The sequence below is a fragment of the Numida meleagris genome, chromosome 8, assembly GCF_002078875.1.
Source record: "Numida meleagris isolate 19003 breed g44 Domestic line chromosome 8, NumMel1.0, whole genome shotgun sequence".
NCBI lineage: Eukaryota > Metazoa > Chordata > Aves > Galliformes > Numididae > Numida > Numida meleagris.
The window spans coordinates 18000076-18021148 of NC_034416.1; the positions used below are offsets into that span (position 1 = coordinate 18000076).

A 21073-nucleotide genomic window follows, 5' to 3' on the forward strand; every position below is an offset into this window, starting at 1 on the left:
GACCGGGCCGGGGAGCGCCTCGGGCACTCTGCGGGAGCTCCCGGCCGCGCTTTCCGTCGCGGGATGAGAACCCGCAGCGGCCGGAGGCGGCAGCACGCGGTTGGGTCTCCTCACGCGAACGGTCCCGGGGAGCCCCGCACGCGCTGCGCCGCGTCCCGCACCTGGGGCCGTCCCCGCAGCCGCGCCGGCGCCGAACCTGTGGCCGCGCTCCGTTCGGGAGCGCCCGGAGGCTGCTGCGGGGCTCCGCTGCGCCTTTTGTTCCGAATCCTGCCGATATAACGCGCGCTGCAGGCTGCCAGAAGAACCGGGCACGCCGCTGCTAACGCGAATACCGGGAGTTCTTTAAAAAAAAAAAAAAGAAAAGAAAAACGCAGCCTAGCACCAGGCGCTTTACCCTTCGTGTGACACCTTCCCGGAGGAGTCCCCGCGCGGTGACGGCTTTACCCTCCCCTGCCTGCTCTGAGTTTAAATGAGAATCCCCCGGCCGCCCGTGCAGGCGAGCCGCCGGCGTTCGCGCAGCGCTGCCGCGCGCTGCGGCCCCGGCAGTGCCCGGTGCCGCTCGGCCCCGTCCCGTGCCCCGACCCGCGGGCGGTGACACGGTCCCCCCGGCCCCCCACCCGCCGACACGGCCCGGCCCCGGGCCCGGCAGCTCCCGCGGAGTGCGGCGGAACCCTCGGCCAAGTTCTCGGGCTCCGCTCCGCCGCAGGGAACTGCCCCGAAGCGCCCCCGAAAACTTTCCCTGCCCGGCTCGGCCCGCGAGGTGCCCAGCTCCTTCACCGCAACTCCGACTTCCCCGGCCGTATCGATTTCAGGCGCTGCTTACCGGAATATGCGGCTCCATGCGTGGTGCTTCTACCCGCTGGGAAACCAGCAGCATCTTGGAGTGGGGATCAACCAGCTTTTAGATCCACTTTGGCTGTATTTAGCAAAGCCCGGCACCGCGGAGGACTCGGAGACTGTTTTCTCCTTTTAGGTTCCAGACAAGTTCATCCTGGCGTTGCAGTTTGCTAATGATTCACTGTCTGTCTCAATCTGCTCGCTACATTTCCATCAACCCACAGCTTCCTCACTTAGAAGGTGGAGTTTGTGGGGTTTAAGTTACTGATAGGCATATCTAAGTGCTGTGTCACTCAAAGAGGAGGAGACACAAGCACACTCACACACACTCTCACACACACACCGCTCCGGGCTTAAAGGGGAAGCAGCACTTTCCTCTCTTCAGAAGCTGGAAACCTCAAAGAGCCAAGGAAATTTTTTTTTTCCTGTGCATAAAGGCAAAAATCCGGCAGCCTGTGGACAGCATTTTAACGTGCAAAATGCTGCTGAGCATCTTTAGAGCCTACTTTGCAAAGCATCAATTTCATGTAGTGCAAAAGTAGGCTAGCTCCTGAAAACACTGCCCATGGGTTGAATTCTTCCCCGCCTCCCCCCCCAAATCTAAGTGTACAAATGACTGAAAAGATGCCATGGGCACAAAGCACAAAGGTTTCAGTTATTCTGGAAAAGTGTGATCTCCTGTCTTCATGCCGTGATTATACAATATTCTGCGTGCTGGACAGTCACAAAAGGGTTAAACTCACCTCACACAGGTGAACCCAGGTTAGCAAGGAGGAAGCAGCAGAGTTGTTTCATTTTCCTGCTTTGTGCTATGCACATATTTCTGAAGACAGGTACAAATCTGAGAGCTGCCGTGAAACCACACACCTCTGCCTGCAAACGTGCCCGTTATGAGTGCAGCCTCTGACTGCTCCTTCTGACAGACCACCAGCTGCAAGCCGAGAGCCACCCACACCTCTCTGGGACGAGCAAACTGCAGGCAGTTAGGAGGGCACTTGGGTCTGCAAATAATTGCTGGCATAATTTCATTACCTTCCTAAGTCTGTCCCTCCTGTCGCGCTGTCCTGGAGGCGCTGGAAGCCCCATCCCAGTGCACTGACAGCGGATGGGACATGGGAGAAATGGCTCTGCTAATGAAATGGCTGATTTGTACCAGCCATAAGGCAGAGCTAAGAGCAAATTGTACTCTACAAAGTTAAGAACTTATTTTAATAAAACCCAGTGACTATGCCCAAATGCATACTATTGGAGCCAGGATCCGGCCTCACTTTTCTGAAAGATTTCTGAAGTGATCTTCGACTTGCTTACAGACCAAGCCCATCTTTGCACATTTCAGAACAACCCTGAGCTAACAAATATCAGCAATATAGTTCATCAACAAGGATACTTCTACTTGCACCTTTGCTCACACCTCTAGCTCATGTATGGAGGTGTGGATACCAGGATTCCCATGTTTGCAGGCAGGGTAGGCTGGGCTCACCAAGCACACTGTGTGCAGAGGATGAATGCACGGCAGGTCCGTGCCACGCTTCCACGCAGCACCTGCAGCACACACTTGTCATCTGTCTGGAAGCTTTGGAAAACCACGTCACTCATGACTCTTCCCAGTCATCTGAAGTTCCTGACAAGCAGCAGAAGTCGTAAGGACTGTAATTTGCATGGTTCACCTCGTAAAGCGAGGCCAAAGGGCTTCCCCAGAAGGAAGCGACACGAGCGGGGTTTCACAGCTGTAGGAACCTGGCCTGTACCTGCTCGTGCATCATGTCACTGTCTTACTTCAGTTGTCTGGGGGACCTGCTTGTCAGACAGAGGCTTGTGTCCTCCCTGGGAAGGCGGGAGATGATTTGAGTCGCTGCACACTTGGGTGGGAATGGAATTGACACGGGGCCTTTCCTCAGCCTGCAGCTGAGGCTGCCCCTCCTTCAGAGCTGTGGGGCCCACGCCACGCAGGGCACGGGCTCACTGGGGCAGCCGGGTGCCAACACAGGCAGCTCCAGAGGTAACGGGACTGCTGTTGTGGCCTCAAGGTGTCCTGCTGCCTCAAAGTCTTCCCCCAGGTTGGGCACCAAACCCCGACCCGGTTGGGTGCAATTCATGCTCATGTTCCAGGAGTTTACAGCAGTTTGCCACATTTCATTTATGTCCTTTAATATTCACAGAAAAACATCATTTGCTTTGTTCATTTCATACAAGTGGGGTCATTTCTTTCCCAGCTGAGATGTCTCACTCAAAAGCCAGAGCCTGAGAGCTGTGAAGTGCACCTGAAGACTAACGCTGCTGGGAGGAGTGTGCTGAAGGGTCTTTTCTGAAACATACAAACAGGACTGATCCTTGTCCAGTGCTCCACAGTTTTTGGACAGGTGGTCTTTTAACCTACCTAAGGAGAAGGGTTACTTGGCAGATTGCGAGATGCTAAATAACTGCCCGTGCTATGCAGCCTGTTGGGATGGGCCGAGACCAGGCCAAGGTGAGGGGAAAGGTTTGCATCCTGCAGGGCAGGGCAGGCTAAGCAGGCCCAAACTGAGCCCCTGGGTGGCTGTGCTGTAGGATTGCTGTGCTGGCACATGTGTGCCCACACCTGGCCTCTGGGCTCTGCTAGAATCAGCACGGACAGGAGTTCCAGCGGGCAGGACTGCCCTGCTGCGCATCTTGTACACCAAAGGGCGCAGCAACTGAGCAGTGCCAGGGCTGGCCACAGATTTAATCAAAGATTCACGAATTTCTCAGTGATCCAAAAGCAGATGGATGGAAATCATGTAATGCTTGCTCCTTGCATGTTTTTGACTTGAAATTGAGTAAAATCAATCGCTTTGTCTAAAATACGCTTTGAGTGCATGTTTACTGGGAGCTAAAACTCCAAGTAAAGCTCCTGGGGAGTGAAACTGCATGAACTGCAAGATAAATACACAACTCTTCACCAGCTGAGACAAGAGGTTGTCCTAACTCAGCCCAAACATAAAGACCTAGCATGTGAGAATGAGAGGCAAAATTCAAGGGAGAGAGCTGGGGTCGTGCTGTGTGGAGTCAGCAGTTGGGCTCGGTGATCCTGCGGGCCCTCGCCATCTCAGGAGATTCCAAGATTCTGCGTTTCTGTGTATGAATTAGATTTGCTCTGTCTCTGAGCAAAGATAATTATGAGGATGAACATAAGCAGGGTGATAAGGAAGAATGTAAAAAAGATGAAAACATTCATCTGGTAGAAAATTACAGAAAAAAAAACACACAAAACCAACTGTGTTTGCTTTCAAGGGACGAAGAATACAAGTGTGGCACAATCACAAGCCTGCATAATGTGAACAAGAACACAAGAACTCCCATTCTGCATCAGATGAAAGTTACACCTAAGGAGTATTTTTCTTCTGGATATGATTTTCAAAAGGCACTTAATGAAACTGCCCAGAGAGGTTGTGGATGCCCCCTCCATGGAAGCATTCAAGGCCAGGCTGGATGGGGCTGAGAGCAGCCTGCCCTAGTGCGAGGAGCCCCTGCCTATAGCAGGGCGCTTGGAACTAGGTGATCTTCAGGGTGCCTTCCCACCCAAACCATTCTAGGATCCTATGATTTCTATGATTCTATGATTCTATGAAACTGGGGAGATTGCTACCACAGATGGGTGTCTCAGAACAAATAGGATTCTAATATATTTTTTAAGAAACATTACCTTTAGAAAAATAAGAAGCTTCAAGGAAATATCTCTCATTTGTGCGCAGCTGACTACGGTTTCAGTGTGGCCTTCGACTGTTCTGGACACTAAAGAAGGATGCAGCTGATGAAGGCAACTTTTCGTTTGGTAGGTCATCATTTACACGAGTGTCCATGGAAGAGCATATGGCTGAAATCACCGAAGGATGGACTGATGTGCTAACATGTCAGTGAACTAGTTTAGGAAGTTATGTAAATCAAAGGGAATGCTGAATTTGTCTCCTGCTTGGAGAACAGACAGAGCTCTAACCAGAATCTCCATGCTTAGCAGTTAAGAGTTGACAACACCGTTGATAATTTCTCTGCGCTTTTGTAAAAACTTGCATAGCATCAGGTATCAGCTCCTATTGAAGTATAGGTTGAAGCCAGGCTGTTAATGTCTGCTGGCTGGCCAAATGCTTGTTCCAAATTGATCTGCTTTGAACTTATATTTTAAATACAGAAATCAATTATTCGCATAGCTCAAAAATACACTTAAGCACATGCTTAACATTGTGTATGACTCTCGGAAATGGATGGGATTGCTCGAGTGCTTAGGTAAGCACACAGAAACATCTCCCCATCAGCAGTGGTGTGACTTGCTTTCACGAGGCAAAATGCCACAGCCATACTGACAGCCCAAACTCAAGACCACTACCCAAGATCATCTTGGGTAAACACAAGTCTGTTGATGTCACCCAGGCCTTTCGTTTTCACTAGAGTGAACCCTGGCCTGCAGGTTTAGCTCTGCAGAGTTTTGACTCCCTGCATCTCTGCTTGCTGTCGGGCCACACAAAGTCACAAAGCGCTCAGAGTGCAGATCACCGCCAGGATGAGGCTAGGAAGCAGTGCTAGGCAAATATCAGATATCCGGTGTGCCTTCTTCGAGGCCAAAATATTCTTTGGACAGGACTCACTGTCATCTCAATTCTAATTCTCTCTCAGCTAATGAGATTCTTCTGTTAAAAACATAGAGGCTGATACAAGTGAAAGTAATATGACAGCAACAATAGATTGAAAACTTTTGCTAATTGATGGCGTTTCCCGGGCTCTGACCTGCGCACACATCCCATGACGCCTGGCAGGGGCTGGTGGTGCTGGCCTGCCGAGCAGGTGGCATTTGACAGGTTTCATGTTAGCAATGAGCCTGAGCAATGGGGCACCTCTACTTGACTCCCATACCCATCTGAAAGAAAAGCATCACCAAAAAAATGCAATACTGTAAAAAAGGCGTAGTAATAACTGTAGCTTCACTGTTGCCTCACTGCTAGATCACACAGCTCATGCACGTGTGCAATGATCAGGGACATACAGATCTGACTCGGCTCCTAATGAAGTCAACAGAAAAGGAGATTCTGGCCCATACCTGATGCAATAGACTCCAATTGCTTTAAATATCGAAATCTGCAAAAGCTGTTCTATATTCATTGTTTTAGAAGACAGGATCACATAATTTCCTTCCCTCAGGAAATAAATATTCACCTTTCTTCCTTATTTTTCCTTTTCATTCCCATGAAGGTCCTCTCTTCACTAGAGCTGATGCTACATTTTAAAGCACTCTCTGTTTCATGACTGTCAACTATTCTTTCCATGCCAGATACATGGCAAAGTTAGATATTCTTCAACTCAAAACAATCTACATGAATATTCATAAACTACCTGATGGCAGAATTGGCCCTGAGATTTAAAACCATAAAACCCACAGAAGCAAATGTTACCCCTTTCCCTTTGTCAGAGATCCCTTGGATCAAGCACAGAAATTATACTTTTATGCTGTTGCCAAGAAAATGCAAAACCAATGCATGTAACATCCTATGTTCTGTTTATTAAAGAAGAGTGTCTGTAATGACACAGATACTCAGCCAGGCTAGGATGTTGCCAATGTCAGTTTGTGATTTACTAGAAATTATTGATTTCAAATCTTGGTTTCCCAGGGCTACCGAGCATATCCTGTCATATGAATATGCATCCATTTGCTAGCGGCTGCAGCCTTGTGTAAGAAGTGTGTTGTCTTAACTGGTGTCAGGTTTCTTGAGCCAAAAAAATAAAGCTCTCCTCCCCTTCGGTGCAGGAATGCAGATCAGCTTTTTAAGTTAGGGTTCTGTGCCCAATCCAATCGCAGCACGACTTGCACAGCTATGGCACCCATCCAGAATTTTACATTTTGTTTTGAAAATGCGTAAGAAAGCATTGTCTTGAGAAATTGCATTCCCCCTAAAGAAAAAGGCTCACGAGATTTAAATTATGAGGTAGTTCCAGCCTCAGACTTCTGAGACTTCTCCTGTACACAAAGAACCAAGTTGGACCTTAACTCCGTTGAGGTGCAGATCCGTCACGGGCAAATTATGCAGCACGTGAGTGCAAAGGGCTGGCGGGGACAGTAACTCGCCCTTCACTGCGGCCAAGAGTGACAGCTGAATTGCCAGCACTTGGAAGATCTGCGCTCTTCTCTTCCTGCACTGGGAGTCGAGGCATGCGTTCCCTCTCAGCCGCAGCCCGCTGTCCCCCCGCTCCTGGCTGCACCTGCATGGCATTTCCTCTTTTTCTGTTTGGCTCTACCACTCAGCCTTTCTCCCAGTCCTTCAGCTGTGCCCACACGTCCAAACCTGGCTCCCATCCCCAAGAAAGCTCTCCGGGTTGGGGATGATTCTGCCTACCCTGCTGCCCGGCTGTGCCATGCTGCCCCATGCAGCCACCCCACACTCCCTGCCCACTGATGTGGGCTCTGGGAGCAATGGGAGAGCCCACCCATGGTGCCTTGATGGCTGACATTGGCTGTTTCTGGAAGTTCAATGGCATTTGTGGGATTTGGTGAAAGGTGCTGACACTTCTGCTGTGGGCTGCCTTTGGTGTAAGCACATCTCAGCGTTCACAGCATGCTTTTGTATGTTTTTCTCCAAAACAGAAATCTCTGCTTTACCATCACTTTTCTCATGTCGCTTGCATGTCACGATGAGTTATCTATTTACTAAAATACAGAACCTTCAGGGCTGACAGCACTGGTAGAAACGACAGAATCAACAGGACTGCATTTTTGCTCAGGGCACATGGATTAAGATGGGAACAGTGGGAAGGGGAGCAGCCCACGCATGCCATGCCGAACCTTGGCGGGTCAGGACGGTGAGAGGTACGGCTCTGAGCCTGCGCACCCAGCGGCAGCTTCCAGCGGGCTTAGGAATGAACCTTCACATTCCTTCTGAGCACACTAGCCCTGCCTAAAGCATTTGAAAACAATTTGTTTTCCCAGATGACAAAGAGATGATCTTGCTCCTGCAGGAAAAGGAAAGGAGAGAGGGAGAGAGGACAGGAAGCACCGCAGCTTCCCACAGCACGTGAAGGCTGACAGTGCTGTGATCCCGAATCAGTGCTGGGGGCTGGCAGCAGCAACGTGTGTTCACTGCTGCAGGGAAGGGGCTACTTCACCTGGCTGCTAAAAGTTACTCCTGCCACAGCTGTTCGAACAAAACATTTGGCAATTCGATTAATTCAAGCATGGCCTTTCTTTTCATGGGAAAAATGTGGGAAAAATCCAGGCAGAGAATGAATGGCATCTAGTTTAATGAAGAACTGCACAAAAAGAGAGAAATAATAGTTTTCTAAAATGTATTACATTCTGTGGTAGCACCATATGCTATTTTCTTGATCCTGGTAATCCTGATGTATTTTTATCTTGGCTAGTACCAAAGAGGGAGCTAGATGAGGCCAAGTTCTTCCCACATATCCATGTTGAAGGCAGTTTACCTTCGCTCTGTGAATCCGAACCAACAGACATGTAACTGCTTCAGATAAATCCCTTATTTTCTGACTGTATCCAACATTGGCATTTAAATGTAATTCTCCATATCCTGAGTTTTTGGTGAAGCCTTTTTTTCCTGGAAATTTGGGATTTGAAATCACGAGCTTTTACTGCTTCAATTCAAGGATCAGATCCACTAATTAGATGCAGCAGCAGACTATAAATTGCTCACGTTCCAGACAGAGGAGAACGGCAAAAAGCCACTCTGTGTCAGCGGGGATGTATTAACATACATGTGTAGGGCTTCATTCTTCTCTGAGTTGAACAAATATTCTTTGATCAGTCCTTAGGAATCACTTTTGAAGCGGGTGGCATTCTTGCAGTATTAGAGAGGGAAGAATAGCTGTAACTGTGACAGAAAAAGGAACCAGCACTAAGTTGAGTTGGGTGGATTTGAAACACCTGTAGCACAGGATGCCCTAACCCCAGCGTGCTAGCCAAATGATGGTACTCCCTTTCCTGTGTGCAGCAGCCATACCGCTCCTGCAGGTGCACAGCCCTCCGAATGCTTATCACAATAAGCAATAATGCAATCTGTGGCGCAACGAGACTGAGGCTTTTGGAGAGCCGGTCCTAGGATGAAAGCAATCACACTCGAGATTCGCCAGGAATTCACATTATTTTGGAGGCTTTTTGTAAGGCGCTGGTATGAACATTTATCACAGTTTCTATAGGGGCTGTGGGAGAGTATTTTCAAGACAGCTGAATCGAAATCAATAACAATGAAACCTAGCAGCATGGAGGTAAGAGCAGTTTTCTCAGTTGGGGCTCATCTGTGATACAGAGATGATGCCAGCTCTGCTGTGATACAAACACAGTGGGTACAATTTCCAATTATCACATTTCTTTCTGTAAAATCTTCAGAGCATCTTCAGTGTTAAAATAATTGATCCTTGGTTGACAGCCATCTCGATTCTGCCCATACAGCCCGGCCAGCTCATCCGCTGCCCTATGGCAGGGCCGCCCACACAGCCTGCAGGGCAGGGAAACAGGTACCCATGACTTTGGGCACAGTGTGTACGAAGGAAGCGAGGCAAACCGTGTCCCAGCAACGCAAGGGAAGCCAAATGGCAATTCATCCATGTGTTTTTAGTATTGAGGAGAAAAAAAAAAAAAAGAGATTTTCCTGAGATGAGAATTCAAGTGTCCCTGACCATTTAGTTAGCAATACACATTACGCTCATCGTGATGGTATGTGACACCCTGTGACCACATTGCCTCATGGTCGCTTTTAGCCAGTCTAAAGAGAGGTGTGGTTAGCATCCCAGAGTCACTCTGGGAACCAGGAATACACGTTTGGGAGGCATCTCTTCTAATGGGCATGGCTGAGCTGCAGGCCTGCCCCAGGCAGATAGTAAGCTCCGTCTCTGCAGTGGTGAAGGGAAACTTCTTGGTGCAGCAAGGCCATGGAGCTGCTCCGAGCCTGTAGTGAGGGTTGGCTCCTGAGGCCACACAGAGTTTCTTCGGGAGGCAACTGTAGGGAATTTCTTCCACAAGAGTGTGTCCTGTGCAAAGGACATTGGTGTCCAAGTCACCCATGAAACCGTAGCAAAGAAGGATGTCGTGGGCTGCAGCAGGCTTTCTGCATTTTGGCAAGATCTGAGTCCACAGCTGTTTGTTTATAAAAATGTTGTCAGTAGCCTGCAATCCACTTCAAAGATGTTCTGAGTGCTAGAAAATCTTAATAAACTTCTCCTTCTGTGCCCCATATCTTGCGAGCAATTATTCAGTCAGTGGCTTGTTGGTGGGAAGACTCAGCCAAACAACGATTGGGCTTCTAAACTATTTCAATTACCTTTAATGAAGAAGGATCAGGGAAACAGCCCTTAAACACCTTAAACAGATCAGCAGTATAAATAGAGAAAATGACTCTCCAGAGATCTCCCCAGACACTTGCCAGGGTTGGCTTTGGAGCCAACTGTGATACAAATGCATGAAATATTAGTTGCTTAATGGTTGTGAAGTGTTGCTCTTTAAAGGTTACTGTCTTCCTGTCCAGACAGGGCCGCAGCTGAATGATGAATGAATTGAGAGGTTTTCAAGCACCTGCAGCTCCCATTGGTGTAACAGGAATTTGGGGTGACCAAGGCTGGACCAGAAAAACCTGACTGCACGTGATATTAAGAAGTCCCAGGGCTACCGCCCTCCTGGGCCCTGGCTTCGGAGGCAGCACTTGCCTGGCAGAGTGCTGGGAGCGAGGGCTCTGAAAGTGCTGTTGTTTGGGAGACCTGAGCAGGGGACGGGGCCAAAGAGCTGGGCTCTGCCATGGCTTTGGGAAGAAGCCCATCTGTGGCTGGGGAAGGAGCACAGTGAGCACTGCAAAAAGTGCAGCAAGACCGGATTTTGCTTCCAAGGGAATTTCCTTCTCTTCTCCATTACAAGTCTCACCATATACAAATAGCTGGCTTGTTATTGCAGCTCAAAGGAATGAATGAGCTCAAAAGAATGTGAAGAGGAGAGAATGCTACAATTCCACTGGGAAGAGCTGCTTCTTTTTATTTAACTTCTCAGCTTGGTTAATATTTTACTGCGGTTCAAGAGCAGCCCCGTCAGAACGCCCCGTCCCACGCTGTGTAACTGGACACACCTCCGAATCGCGAGCCCTGCACCTGCCTGCAGCCGTCTAGAAGCATTCTGTGCATCTGCGTGTTTGAAAGTATCTCACAGTTCTGCTTCCTGTGAATGTGCATTCAGCCCTGCACGCTGGCAAAATGCTTATGCTGAATTTGGGAGCGTGCAGAGAGCTGGCCGTGGCTGGGGGTGGGGTGGGGATCTCCCCTGGGAGCCAAGGCAGTGCTAGCATGGAGCTTCTTTGTGAGGGAACAGCAGTGCCAGGTTGGGGCTCACGGGACCCGAGCAGCTTCAGGAAGGCGCACACAGCCCCGGCTGCACACAGTTCATGTGCCAGACAATGGCCACAGGTTCACTGGGGCTGAAACGCCGGGCTCAGGCCCTCAGAACATCGGGTCGGGCCCAGCACCGCCAGCAAAGCCGGGCAGGATCATGGACTGCTGCGCAGCGCAGCTTTCAGCCTGCTTTCCTAAACTGTTAAACCATTAAATATTTAGGTGGCCATATGCAAATCATTTAAATTCTGTTTCTCGGAAGCGCACCATGTCATTCAGACATGCTTTGTGCCAAGAGCCTCTTCCTACGCTTTCATCAACTGCTTGTTTTAAAACCTGTAAAGGACTTAACTAATGGCTAATTGTTGGCCACCTTTTTTTCAAGGGCATTTATAGATGAGGGAGGAGGAGGGAGAAACAGAAACCCAGAGACCTGGGCTTCTCTCAGAGAAAACAAACAGAAGAAAACACATTTTTGTGCACGTACCAAAGAAAACCCCGGGACCTCTCTCCTTTTTGCAACCCCCCTCCAAGGGTAACAATTTGGCAATTCAACAAATAAACAGTCCTTTATTTAGGAGCTGCCTGGCGGACACTGAGCGCTCCAGAGGCAAGGGCCCCAGATCTTCCTTTCTTCGTGTCACTGTGGATTTGCTTGTGGAAGTGCACGGCACCATGCACTGAGCCCAGCAGCTGAGCTCATGCTTCAGGCATTCTCCCAGGACCGGGGGGAGGGGGCTCTCCGCCAGCTCCCGGCCGCCTCTCCCCTCGCATTTGCACACACACAAATCATGTTATCATAGTGAAAATATGTAAGAATTCCAGGAAGCAGAGGAAGTTTGTGTGTTGACCTTAATTTATTTTTTTTTCCAGAGGAAGATCACTCCAAATGTTAAAAGGATAGTGGATGCTAGCTAAATTCAAATGCAGATATTTTAATTCTCGTTGCAACTATTTATTCTGCTGTGCTTTTCCTTTTAGCATTAGTGCTGTTTGTGTTTTATCCCACACGGGCAGCTGGATCAGGTGAAGCAAAATTGGTGAGAAGCTCTGTGGGTCCTATCTGGATTGTTAGAGGAGTCCAAGCGTTCTCTGGTTCCTATTTTCCATTACAGTAAAATTGGGTGAGACCGTTTCTGGAGGGGAGGGAAGGAAAGGGTGGATGAAAGTGGGCTAATGCATCAGGATCTTGTGCATGGAGACCTGGTTTGTTCTGCTTTACAGGGCTTGAACTCTACAGTGCTGATCTATTTGGCTCCAGACCCAATTGCGTTTTTAAAACCATGGGGGTTTTAAACCTGCAAGTGTCTTCATGCAGACCATAGCACCCTAAGAGTGATCTGTGCACCCACACACCCAGCATCAACGCCAGGCGGAGGCTCGCACCGCAGCCCAGCCCCAGTGCGAGGCTTCCATCACTGTCATGCCACAGCCTCAGGGGCACAGAACCATGGAATATCCCAACTCAGAGGTGACCCCCAGTGATGCAGCTCCTGGCCTCACGCAGGACCTCCAAAATCCCACCTGTAATTCAAACCATGTGGTCATCGGTGCTCACATGCACAAGGTTCTTACACATCCATCCCACCACACCAGGCCCACATGTGTGTGTGTGCACACGGAGCCAGGAACGTAGGACTTGAGTCCTTAAATACTTGAGACTCCCTCAGTCCGTGAGCAACAGGGTCACACAGATCTGCACTTGTGAAATGGCAAGCCAAAAAACAAGCAAACAATAAAACGCCCACAAACACGCTTGCTGACTGGCCAGCAAAAACACAAATATTTTCACTGATTGGCGTTAATTGCAGGGGCCAGACATCTCTTGGCCTGGTGGCCTCAGCCGGGAGCTCTGGCTGCACACCGCGGAGCTGGGTGCTTGTTCTGGCCCCGCACCAGGGATGTGCCAGGGCTTGTGCAACAAACCACGGGCACCTTCCGTTTTTGTAAAATAAGGCATGGCCAGCAAACATTTAACCTGCGAGAAAGGGTTTGTGAATCTTTCGGACCTCCCATGATTTTTATTCCTTTTCATATGCTCCCTCTGTTGCACACATAAGCTCAAAGCCTGGGTCAGTTTTACAGGAGCAAGCCTGTTCTTCTAGCTGAGAGGCAGCCTGTGATGTTTCCTAGGGCCAGGCATCCCCACCCAACATCTCTGCTGAAACAAGGCCATCTTGGTGAAATAGCCCGAGCAGCTTGCAGTGTCACAGGGCTCACTAACATCTGTGACAGTGCAGAGCTTGTCCCACAGAATCTCTCTGCTCAATAGATTCTTCTCTTTAAGTTTTCTGAACTCACTCGTCTCCCCCTCCCTCAGCCTGTCCCTTCTTATGCATATTTCAAATGCATACCTTTCTTTGCCTCATCTCAGCATAAAGTAGAAAAATAGATATTTGAATTATAGTTTGGTTTTCCAAATATTCAGACAAGGAAGGAGGGCAATACAAGCTTGCTACTCTGAATGTTTTGGTGCTGAGACTTCTTTAACATACAGCCCCCTACCAGCTGCAGCCTGGATTTATACCACAGGGAAGAACACAGTAGAACCAGACTGAAGATTAATGAAAACCAATTCTGGCCTCTGTTCCACATGCCTCAAAGATTTAAAAAGTAAAAATAAAAAATGAGGGAGCTTTGCTTTGGCAATAAGCATTACAACAAAAAAGTAATTTTCCCAAACGGGCTGTGAAGAGAAGACATGCCTCTTACAGCTTCTTGGTGTCCCCAGCCATCGTGATGGCTTCATGGCCATGAGCTAACCCAGGCATGCCCAACCACGGTCCTCATGCCCCTCAGCCATCAGCAGAATAACAAAGCTAGTTTTTGTTAAGAAAGCCTATTTAAATGAAGTTTTCGAGTGTAATCCTCACTTGGCATAAACAGATGTGGCTCTGTGTCAGTTAATGCAGCTGCACTTAGCTAGATCTGCTGGGGAGCAAGCCTTGGTTTTCTAGTGGAGGAAAACATAAGAATTAGTGGTGTCCATATTTTGAGGGGTAAATAAATACACAGGTAACATGCAAATCATTCTATTTAGGAATAAGAAATTAGGAAATAAGAATATGCCAGAACTATTGAAAAGTCATCTGTATCTCGCAGAAGGGTACGTTCCCATCTTTTTTGGTCTGTACAAGGTGATTAAAAGAATTAGTGAAGTCTTTAAGACATCTTTCTCAGTAAAGACGTGGCTGAACCGAACAATGTGTGCAATCAGGGCAGTCGCTATACAACAAGGCCCCAGTTCAGCAAAGTGCTCAAGCACACCTTTAGCTTTTAGTGCATGAGTGGCCTCATTGAAGTCCTTAGTAATTATGTGTTTTGCTGAATCAGGACCCGAATTTATTTGGGGCAGGAGGACCTTAATATCTTCCAAGGAATTATACTTATTAAAGGGGACAGTCTATAAATTAGTATTTAAGTTAAAATCAATTTCTAGATAATACATATCCCTAAAAGACAGCTTGTTAGTTTGTATGAGCTTTGTAACAAAACTTTAATTAAACCCTTTTTAAATAAAACCTGTCGTACATTATACTGCTAATTGACTTGACCTGGTACAAAGAGGACTCTGCCAGCTAGAGGAGACTAAAGGAGATTATTCTGTCTGGTGCTGCAGTGATTGTGTGTTAATAAAATTTATTTCTGCAGTCTTGCCCAACTCCCTATTGTGTATTCAAGAAATGTGTGGGCTCGAAGCCAGTCATCACAAAGCAAAAAGTAATAAAACCACAAACGCTGACTTTTTCTGCCCCACGTTCTGCTGCTTTGCTGTAGCACAAGCTACTTGGTATGTTCTGCTTTCACACGCACCTCAGCTAGATTTCTCACTTCAATTTTATTCCCTATTTTTTCAAGTTATGTAAAACCTTGCACCTTGTAAATGGGAGCACAGTAACAAGGGAAGGACAATTACAGGATCCAGAACGCTTGGTGATGAAATATTCTGGGTGTGGCAACCATTTTATGGCCATTACACTGATTACATACAGTATAGCACATCTAGCAATTAGACAGACATGCTTAATCCTCCTGGATGAGACCTGTTTCACTCACAATTCATTTGTATGGGCCAAATTCTTCCCTCTCCCTCATGCAAGTAAATCTGAAACAACCTCACACCGATCTGTAGAATCATGTTGGATTGACATTCATGTAAATGACAGCAAAACATGACCCACTGACTTCACAGAGGTACTCCCAACACACACTGGGTGCAATCGCAAAAAGCAATCACAAGAACTTATGCAAGAAATAAGGGGAATAAACAGGGGGACTTGGAAGCTTCGCTATGTGATCAAAATGATGAATTAATTGGCATGAGAGACTTGTTGGGATAATTCAAATGACTAGAATACTAATATAGGTAGCATAGTTTGTTCAGGGAAAAAAAAAAAGGGTAAAACAGCTTCACTTCTCAGTGGGAAATGAGGAAAGAAATGAACCAGCTGAAAATCCTTCCCTAGTAATAATAGAGGGGACGAAGGCAGGTGCTGTCACGATGGGGGTGGGGGTGTCTAGAGCAAAGCCACAAAGAACAGATGGACAGAGCTACTTCTCATGGAGGACACAAGATGAATCATACATGCAGCACACAGGGCTTGAAGGATGGTGGAGGGACACGGACGTGAGGGAATGGAGGTAGCAGCCAGGACACAGGGTATCATGGGATACAAACTCTCTGATGACAGAGAAGCAGGCTGGAGAATCCTTGCTCAAGATTTTAACAGAGAAGATTGGAAATATGAAAGCAGAAAGCAATTTGGGCAATAGCCATCATGGAATGAGAAAACTTATGGCGCCTGGAAGGCAAAATGCAGACAACAGACTTGAAGAAATCCAGCTTAAATTAACTCAGAGAACTGGTAAGCAGTATCTCATGGGGAACAAGTTCAGAGCAGTTGACATTTCCTTAAAATAGTTCTATTAAGAGCACAAGTGCAAATTATCCTGAAGCAGCAAAATCATTAGAAGTGTTGTAAGAAACCACCTCAGCTAAATCACAAACTCCTTGCAGACCTCAAACACCAGGAGCACGTGGAAAGCGGAGCCTAGGTTGGATTACTGAGGAAGAGGATGAAAGCAGAGATAATGTAGGGCCCAAACCAGGGAGGTCAAGTGAGTAGGGACCATGTCTAGCAAGGTACAGGAAAGATAATGAGAAAGCATTCTGCAACCAGACTTTGTAATAGGAGGAAGGTGAGGAAAAATAGTTGGCCTGCTATTCAGCAGGCAGTGAAAGTTATTGACAGGTGATGCTGAAAAGGCTGAGGGCTTAATGCTTTTTTGCTGTAATCTTTACTAAAAAGGTCAAATGAGATCAGGCAGGAAACAGCACAAGAGGCAAAGGGGTAGAAACACAAGTGAAAACAGGGAAAGAGCAGATTAAATAGTACTTAGATAAATTAGATCTTTCAAATTGCCTAGGTCAGATAGAATTCATCCTAGGGTATCCTATGGACTGTTTGAAGCAAGCTTGGAGAGCTTGTGGAACATGGGTGAATATCTAGAAAACAGGAAACTGGCACATAGTGCCTCCCCTTAAAGCAAGGGAAAAGACTGTAACAGGGAATTAAAGCACAGTGAGTGAAGGTCAGTTTTTGGAAAAATACGGAAACAATCAAATTATTTGTAACCACTCAGGAAATAACAAGGAGATGAGTAACAGCTAGCATGGCTTTGTCAAAAACACAGATTTGTTAAACCAATTTAATTTCCTTCAGTGGGAACAGGGGGAAAACAGTAGGTAAATCTCAACTTTATTAAAGCTTTCCAGTATGGTCCTCCTCATGAACATGGTCATATGCAAACTAGGAAGAGTGTGGCCTTCATCAACCTGCGGAATTCTCTGTCAAACCGGATGGATGTTGTGAAGTGCATTTCTGCAGGCGTATGCCCTGGATTTGCTTCTGTGAAGTGCTTCTGCTACAGCCTTTTTTTGCTGGAACAGTGAGTTGCCTTCTGCTACAGCAAAACTGAGAAGGGCTGCACAGGTGACAGTGGGCTGCTCTGACGATGTTTGCTCAGAACACAATGCAGTTATGACAGCTGGAGCCATGTACTCAGTTTGGGGCAAAACATTTCAGCTCAAAAGAAAAAAAAAAGAAAAGAAAAATGAAAAGAGATGTGGACTGAACAGAAAAGAACTAGCAGAGAGTAGCCAGCACCCTCAGAAACATGAGCTCAGCGAAGACTTGGAAGAAGGTTCTCATTCAGCACAAAAGCCATAGGTGCACATAAAGAGGAAAGGAATAAATGAATAAATAAATAATTTTCATTATTCACTGTGGATAGGGTAAGAAATACTGGGTTAAACAGCAGCACAGGAAATTTAGGTTAAACATTAGGAAACACTTGGTAGTAATATGGCTAGTTAAGCACAGGAATAGACTGCCTGGGGAAGCAGCAGAACCTACCTCTGCACAGGCTTTCAAGAGCTTGCCAAAAGTACACCTATCTGAAATCAGGCTTTTAAAGTTGCAGAAGGACTTGGGTGACCCCTCAAAACCCAAGTCACTTTGCTAGGACTTCCTCTACCCCCCTGTGAAAGGAAATTTCACTGTGGTGAAACCAGAGTCTGCCTGGCTGCCAGCACGGCACCGAGTCCAGCAGCCCCTGCCCTGCCCAGGCCGCAGTCCCAGCAGTGAGCTAAGCATGTGCTTCACCTCAAGCCTAGCGACAATCCCTCCTGCATGTATTTATGTTCCTGTGCATATGTTCCAGTGCTTTACTGAGCTGGAGCCTTGAGCTGGCAGCCTTCTCTCCTGCTAAGTTGCAGCACAGCTGCCCACAGGTTTACCCGCTGTTGCTGAGGCACTGAGCAGCACGCTCAACCCAGAGGGGCTTCTGCAGGCAACAAGTGGCTGTGCTGAATGCAAAGCTCGGCTCCACAAGGAGACTTATGCCGAGAGAAAGGTAAATCTGTGCTCCATGTGCTAGCTAAGCATTCATTTCAGAGAGATGCAGAAAGTGCCCGGTGCTGTCATTAATGCCGGAAAGGCTGAAGCCCAAGTTACAGGCTGGCTTTCACAGACCTCGTCCTACCCACTGTGCCTCCTGCCCTGCTTGGGAGTGTCTGCACAGTCTGCAGGGAGTCCGTGCTCAAAGCGGAGTGTTCTGAACACACTGAATGACAGTTGTTGCACTTTCCCTTAAAAACTGCCTCTAGAATCTTGATCACTACATCCACCATCTCAAAGATACTGATGTTCCCACCATGCACTCCAGTCCCAGACTATCCTTACTCTGTCTCTGTTCACTGTAGCTGCAGTGCAGCAGAGAGCCGCGGCTGCCAATATATGAGAATGTTAATGTATCTGAATTCATGACATGCAGCTGACATTGATGAGATATTAATAAAATTTGGGGAGATCAGAAGGCATTGCTTGTCTGCTGGTAAATGAAGAAAACCCTGCAAGCCTTCTTGCGCTCCTCTCCTGTATGAGCACAGGTATAGTTCCTAGGGCAGTTGTTGTCAAGGAGGTGGGCTTTTTGTGCATAAAGATTTTCAGTCAATAACACTTAGCTGCTTGTAAATAAAATATATATTACAAATACATCAAACTAGTCTATTTAATCACAATTCCTCCCCCCATTCTGCTCTAGACTAGACTGTAGTTACGAAGCAAAGAGGATGCATTAAATATTTTGTTGTTTCAGATGCTTATTTTTCTAGTGCACCAGGCCAAGTTTCTCCAACTTGTAGCAATAAAGAAAAAGCCACAGCACATGTGCATGCACACACACACACAGCAGGGAACCGCCAGCTGATGCAGCCACTGGCAGGATGTGTCTGCTCTTGATTTCACAGTGCCACCCAGCCCTTTGCTGGGTTTCAGAGCAGCGGTTTTTGTTTTTTTTTTTCCCCCATGTTATTTTGTGTCTCAATGCCAGCACTGATTGTGGTGATTGATTGACTTAGCTGGAGCTGCAGGATTCAAAACAACAACACTGGCAGAAGCAGCTCAGGGAAATGCAGAGTGCGCTGGCTGGGTTAATCCAAGGAGAGAAGAAACAACGCTGGTGATCTGCCAGCTCTGAGAAGCCTACCATAAATTAAGTGCAACTACATTCATTGTTGTGAAATGGAAGATGCACACAGAGCCTTGCAGAAGCATTTTAAACATTTTGCACTGTGCTTCAGCCCCGGGACCTCAGGGCAAGGGCCCCTTCCCCTTCACGCTGAGCTGTTCCTCATGCACCTCATCTCACCAGCTTCAGCACGCAGGCTCACAAAGCCATTCCCTGCCTCTGGGGAAAAGGGGCCCCACCTCTGCCAAGAACTAAGAACTATTCACCTGTTTTAAAGTCAAAGAACTGTTCCTAGGGCAGAGCCTCTCTGCCCCTCCCAGAGCCACGTCCTTACCACCAGGGTCCCCACTCCCCTGCCAAGTGCCAGCCGAACCCTCCAGGGACATTTCTCCTGCAGCTCCTGCCCATAAGGATGCAGCAGTGCTGCATGGGCTCTTTTCCAGAGGTAATGTTTTTCACTGTCAAAAAGACACAAAATTAGGAGACCCTGGAGCTTTTCGACTCAGTCACTTTCTCCCCAGTCCTCCTCTGCTGTGTGATCTTCTTTCCCCCACTTTCATAGAATCACAGAATCCTTAGAGTTGGAAGGGACCTCTGAGGGCCATTTAGTCCAACTTCCCTGCAATGCACAGGGACACCACAGCTCCATCAGGTTGCCCAGGGCCTGATCCAGCCTTGCCTTTAAAGTCTCTAGGAATGAGGCATCCGCCACATCTTTGGGCAACCTGTGCTAGTGCCTCACCACCCTCAATGTAAATTACTTTTTCCTTATATCCAACCTAAATCTCCCCTCTTTAAGCTTGAAGCAGTTTCCCCTTGTTCTATCACCACAGACCCTGCTAAGGAGTCTGTCCCCTTCTTTCCTGTAGCTCCCCTTTAGATACTGAAAGGCCACTCTCAGGTCACCTGGGAGCTTTCCCTTTTCCAGGCTGAACAGCCCCGGCTGTTTTCATGCCCTTGCTCACTCCACTGCTGCTGCTTCTTAATTAAACACTCTCACTGTGACACTGACCCTATTTTCATTTTCTCCGACTCCCTTCCCACTCCCAACAGAAGAGAAAAGTCCCATTCTCTCTCTCCTCCCACTCGGCTTGCAGTCGCAGCTGTCCGCCCATTCTCCTGCTAGCGGCTCAGACTTCCCTTGGCTGCCTTAGGAAGATAAGCTGCTCCTTCCACTGACAGAGAAATTGCTAAGGGACGTTCCCGGTTCCTCATCCTGGGGACGGCGGCTGCATCTGTCAGGAACTTTTTCCATAGCACAAGTAGTTCTCCAGCACGCACCATAAAATAGCCCGCAGTTATGGCTGTTGGCACACTAACAGTGTTACTGGGCAGCTCTTTTTTTCTTAGCAGACTTAACAACTTGCATATAGATGGATCCAGACACAGCTCCAGTTAGCGACAATGGGAGATTTACTGCTGCATGTATTTGCACCCAGATCTGTTCACTCTGTATGAGCAAAACAGAAACAGAAAATAATTATTTGTTTGCCAACCCACTGAATGTAGGAGAGAAACACAAAGTTTTATTCATCTGCAAGCTCAGCAGATGTCTATGTATGAATGGCCTGATTGCGGTCTCATTTTTGGACTAATGGATATTTAATATAGCTTACAGAACTATGAGATAATTCTGGTTTTGAACAAAAAGAGATTTCCTATCATCCTAAGACTTGTCACAATTACACGTTAACTAAGTCTGTGAGTTTTGTTGCTGGTGTTTCATTCGAACAGCTTCTGAGGGAAGCCATAGTTCAGTCATTTCTTGAACATCTGCTATAGTGGAGTCTACCACCGCTGAAAGCCCAGAATAATGCCCTGTGTTATTCTTCTGCATCTTTTTCCATACAGCTTTCGAGGGAGCTGTAATCGAAGAGAAATG

The 21073-nt window shown here is 47.5% G+C and overlaps 1 protein-coding gene and 1 long non-coding RNA gene across 2 annotated transcripts in view; one reads left to right on the plus strand and one right to left on the minus strand.

Annotated features, from left to right (window-relative positions):
* Positions 1–10315, minus strand: part of MAMLD1 (mastermind like domain containing 1) — an 85934-nt gene extending 75619 nt beyond the window's left edge. Inside the window, exon 1 of the mRNA XM_021405917.1 lies at positions 824–10315. Coding sequence (XP_021261592.1) covers positions 824–877 — 54 coding nt within the window. The 5' untranslated portion in view covers positions 878–10315. The remainder of the gene's footprint in view (positions 1–823) is intronic.
* The window catches only part of LOC110403096, a 21886-nt gene extending 4562 nt beyond the window's left edge, over positions 1–17324 (plus strand). The window contains exon 2 of the long non-coding RNA XR_002441496.1: positions 10314–17324. This is a non-coding gene — a long non-coding RNA (uncharacterized LOC110403096). The remainder of the gene's footprint in view (positions 1–10313) is intronic.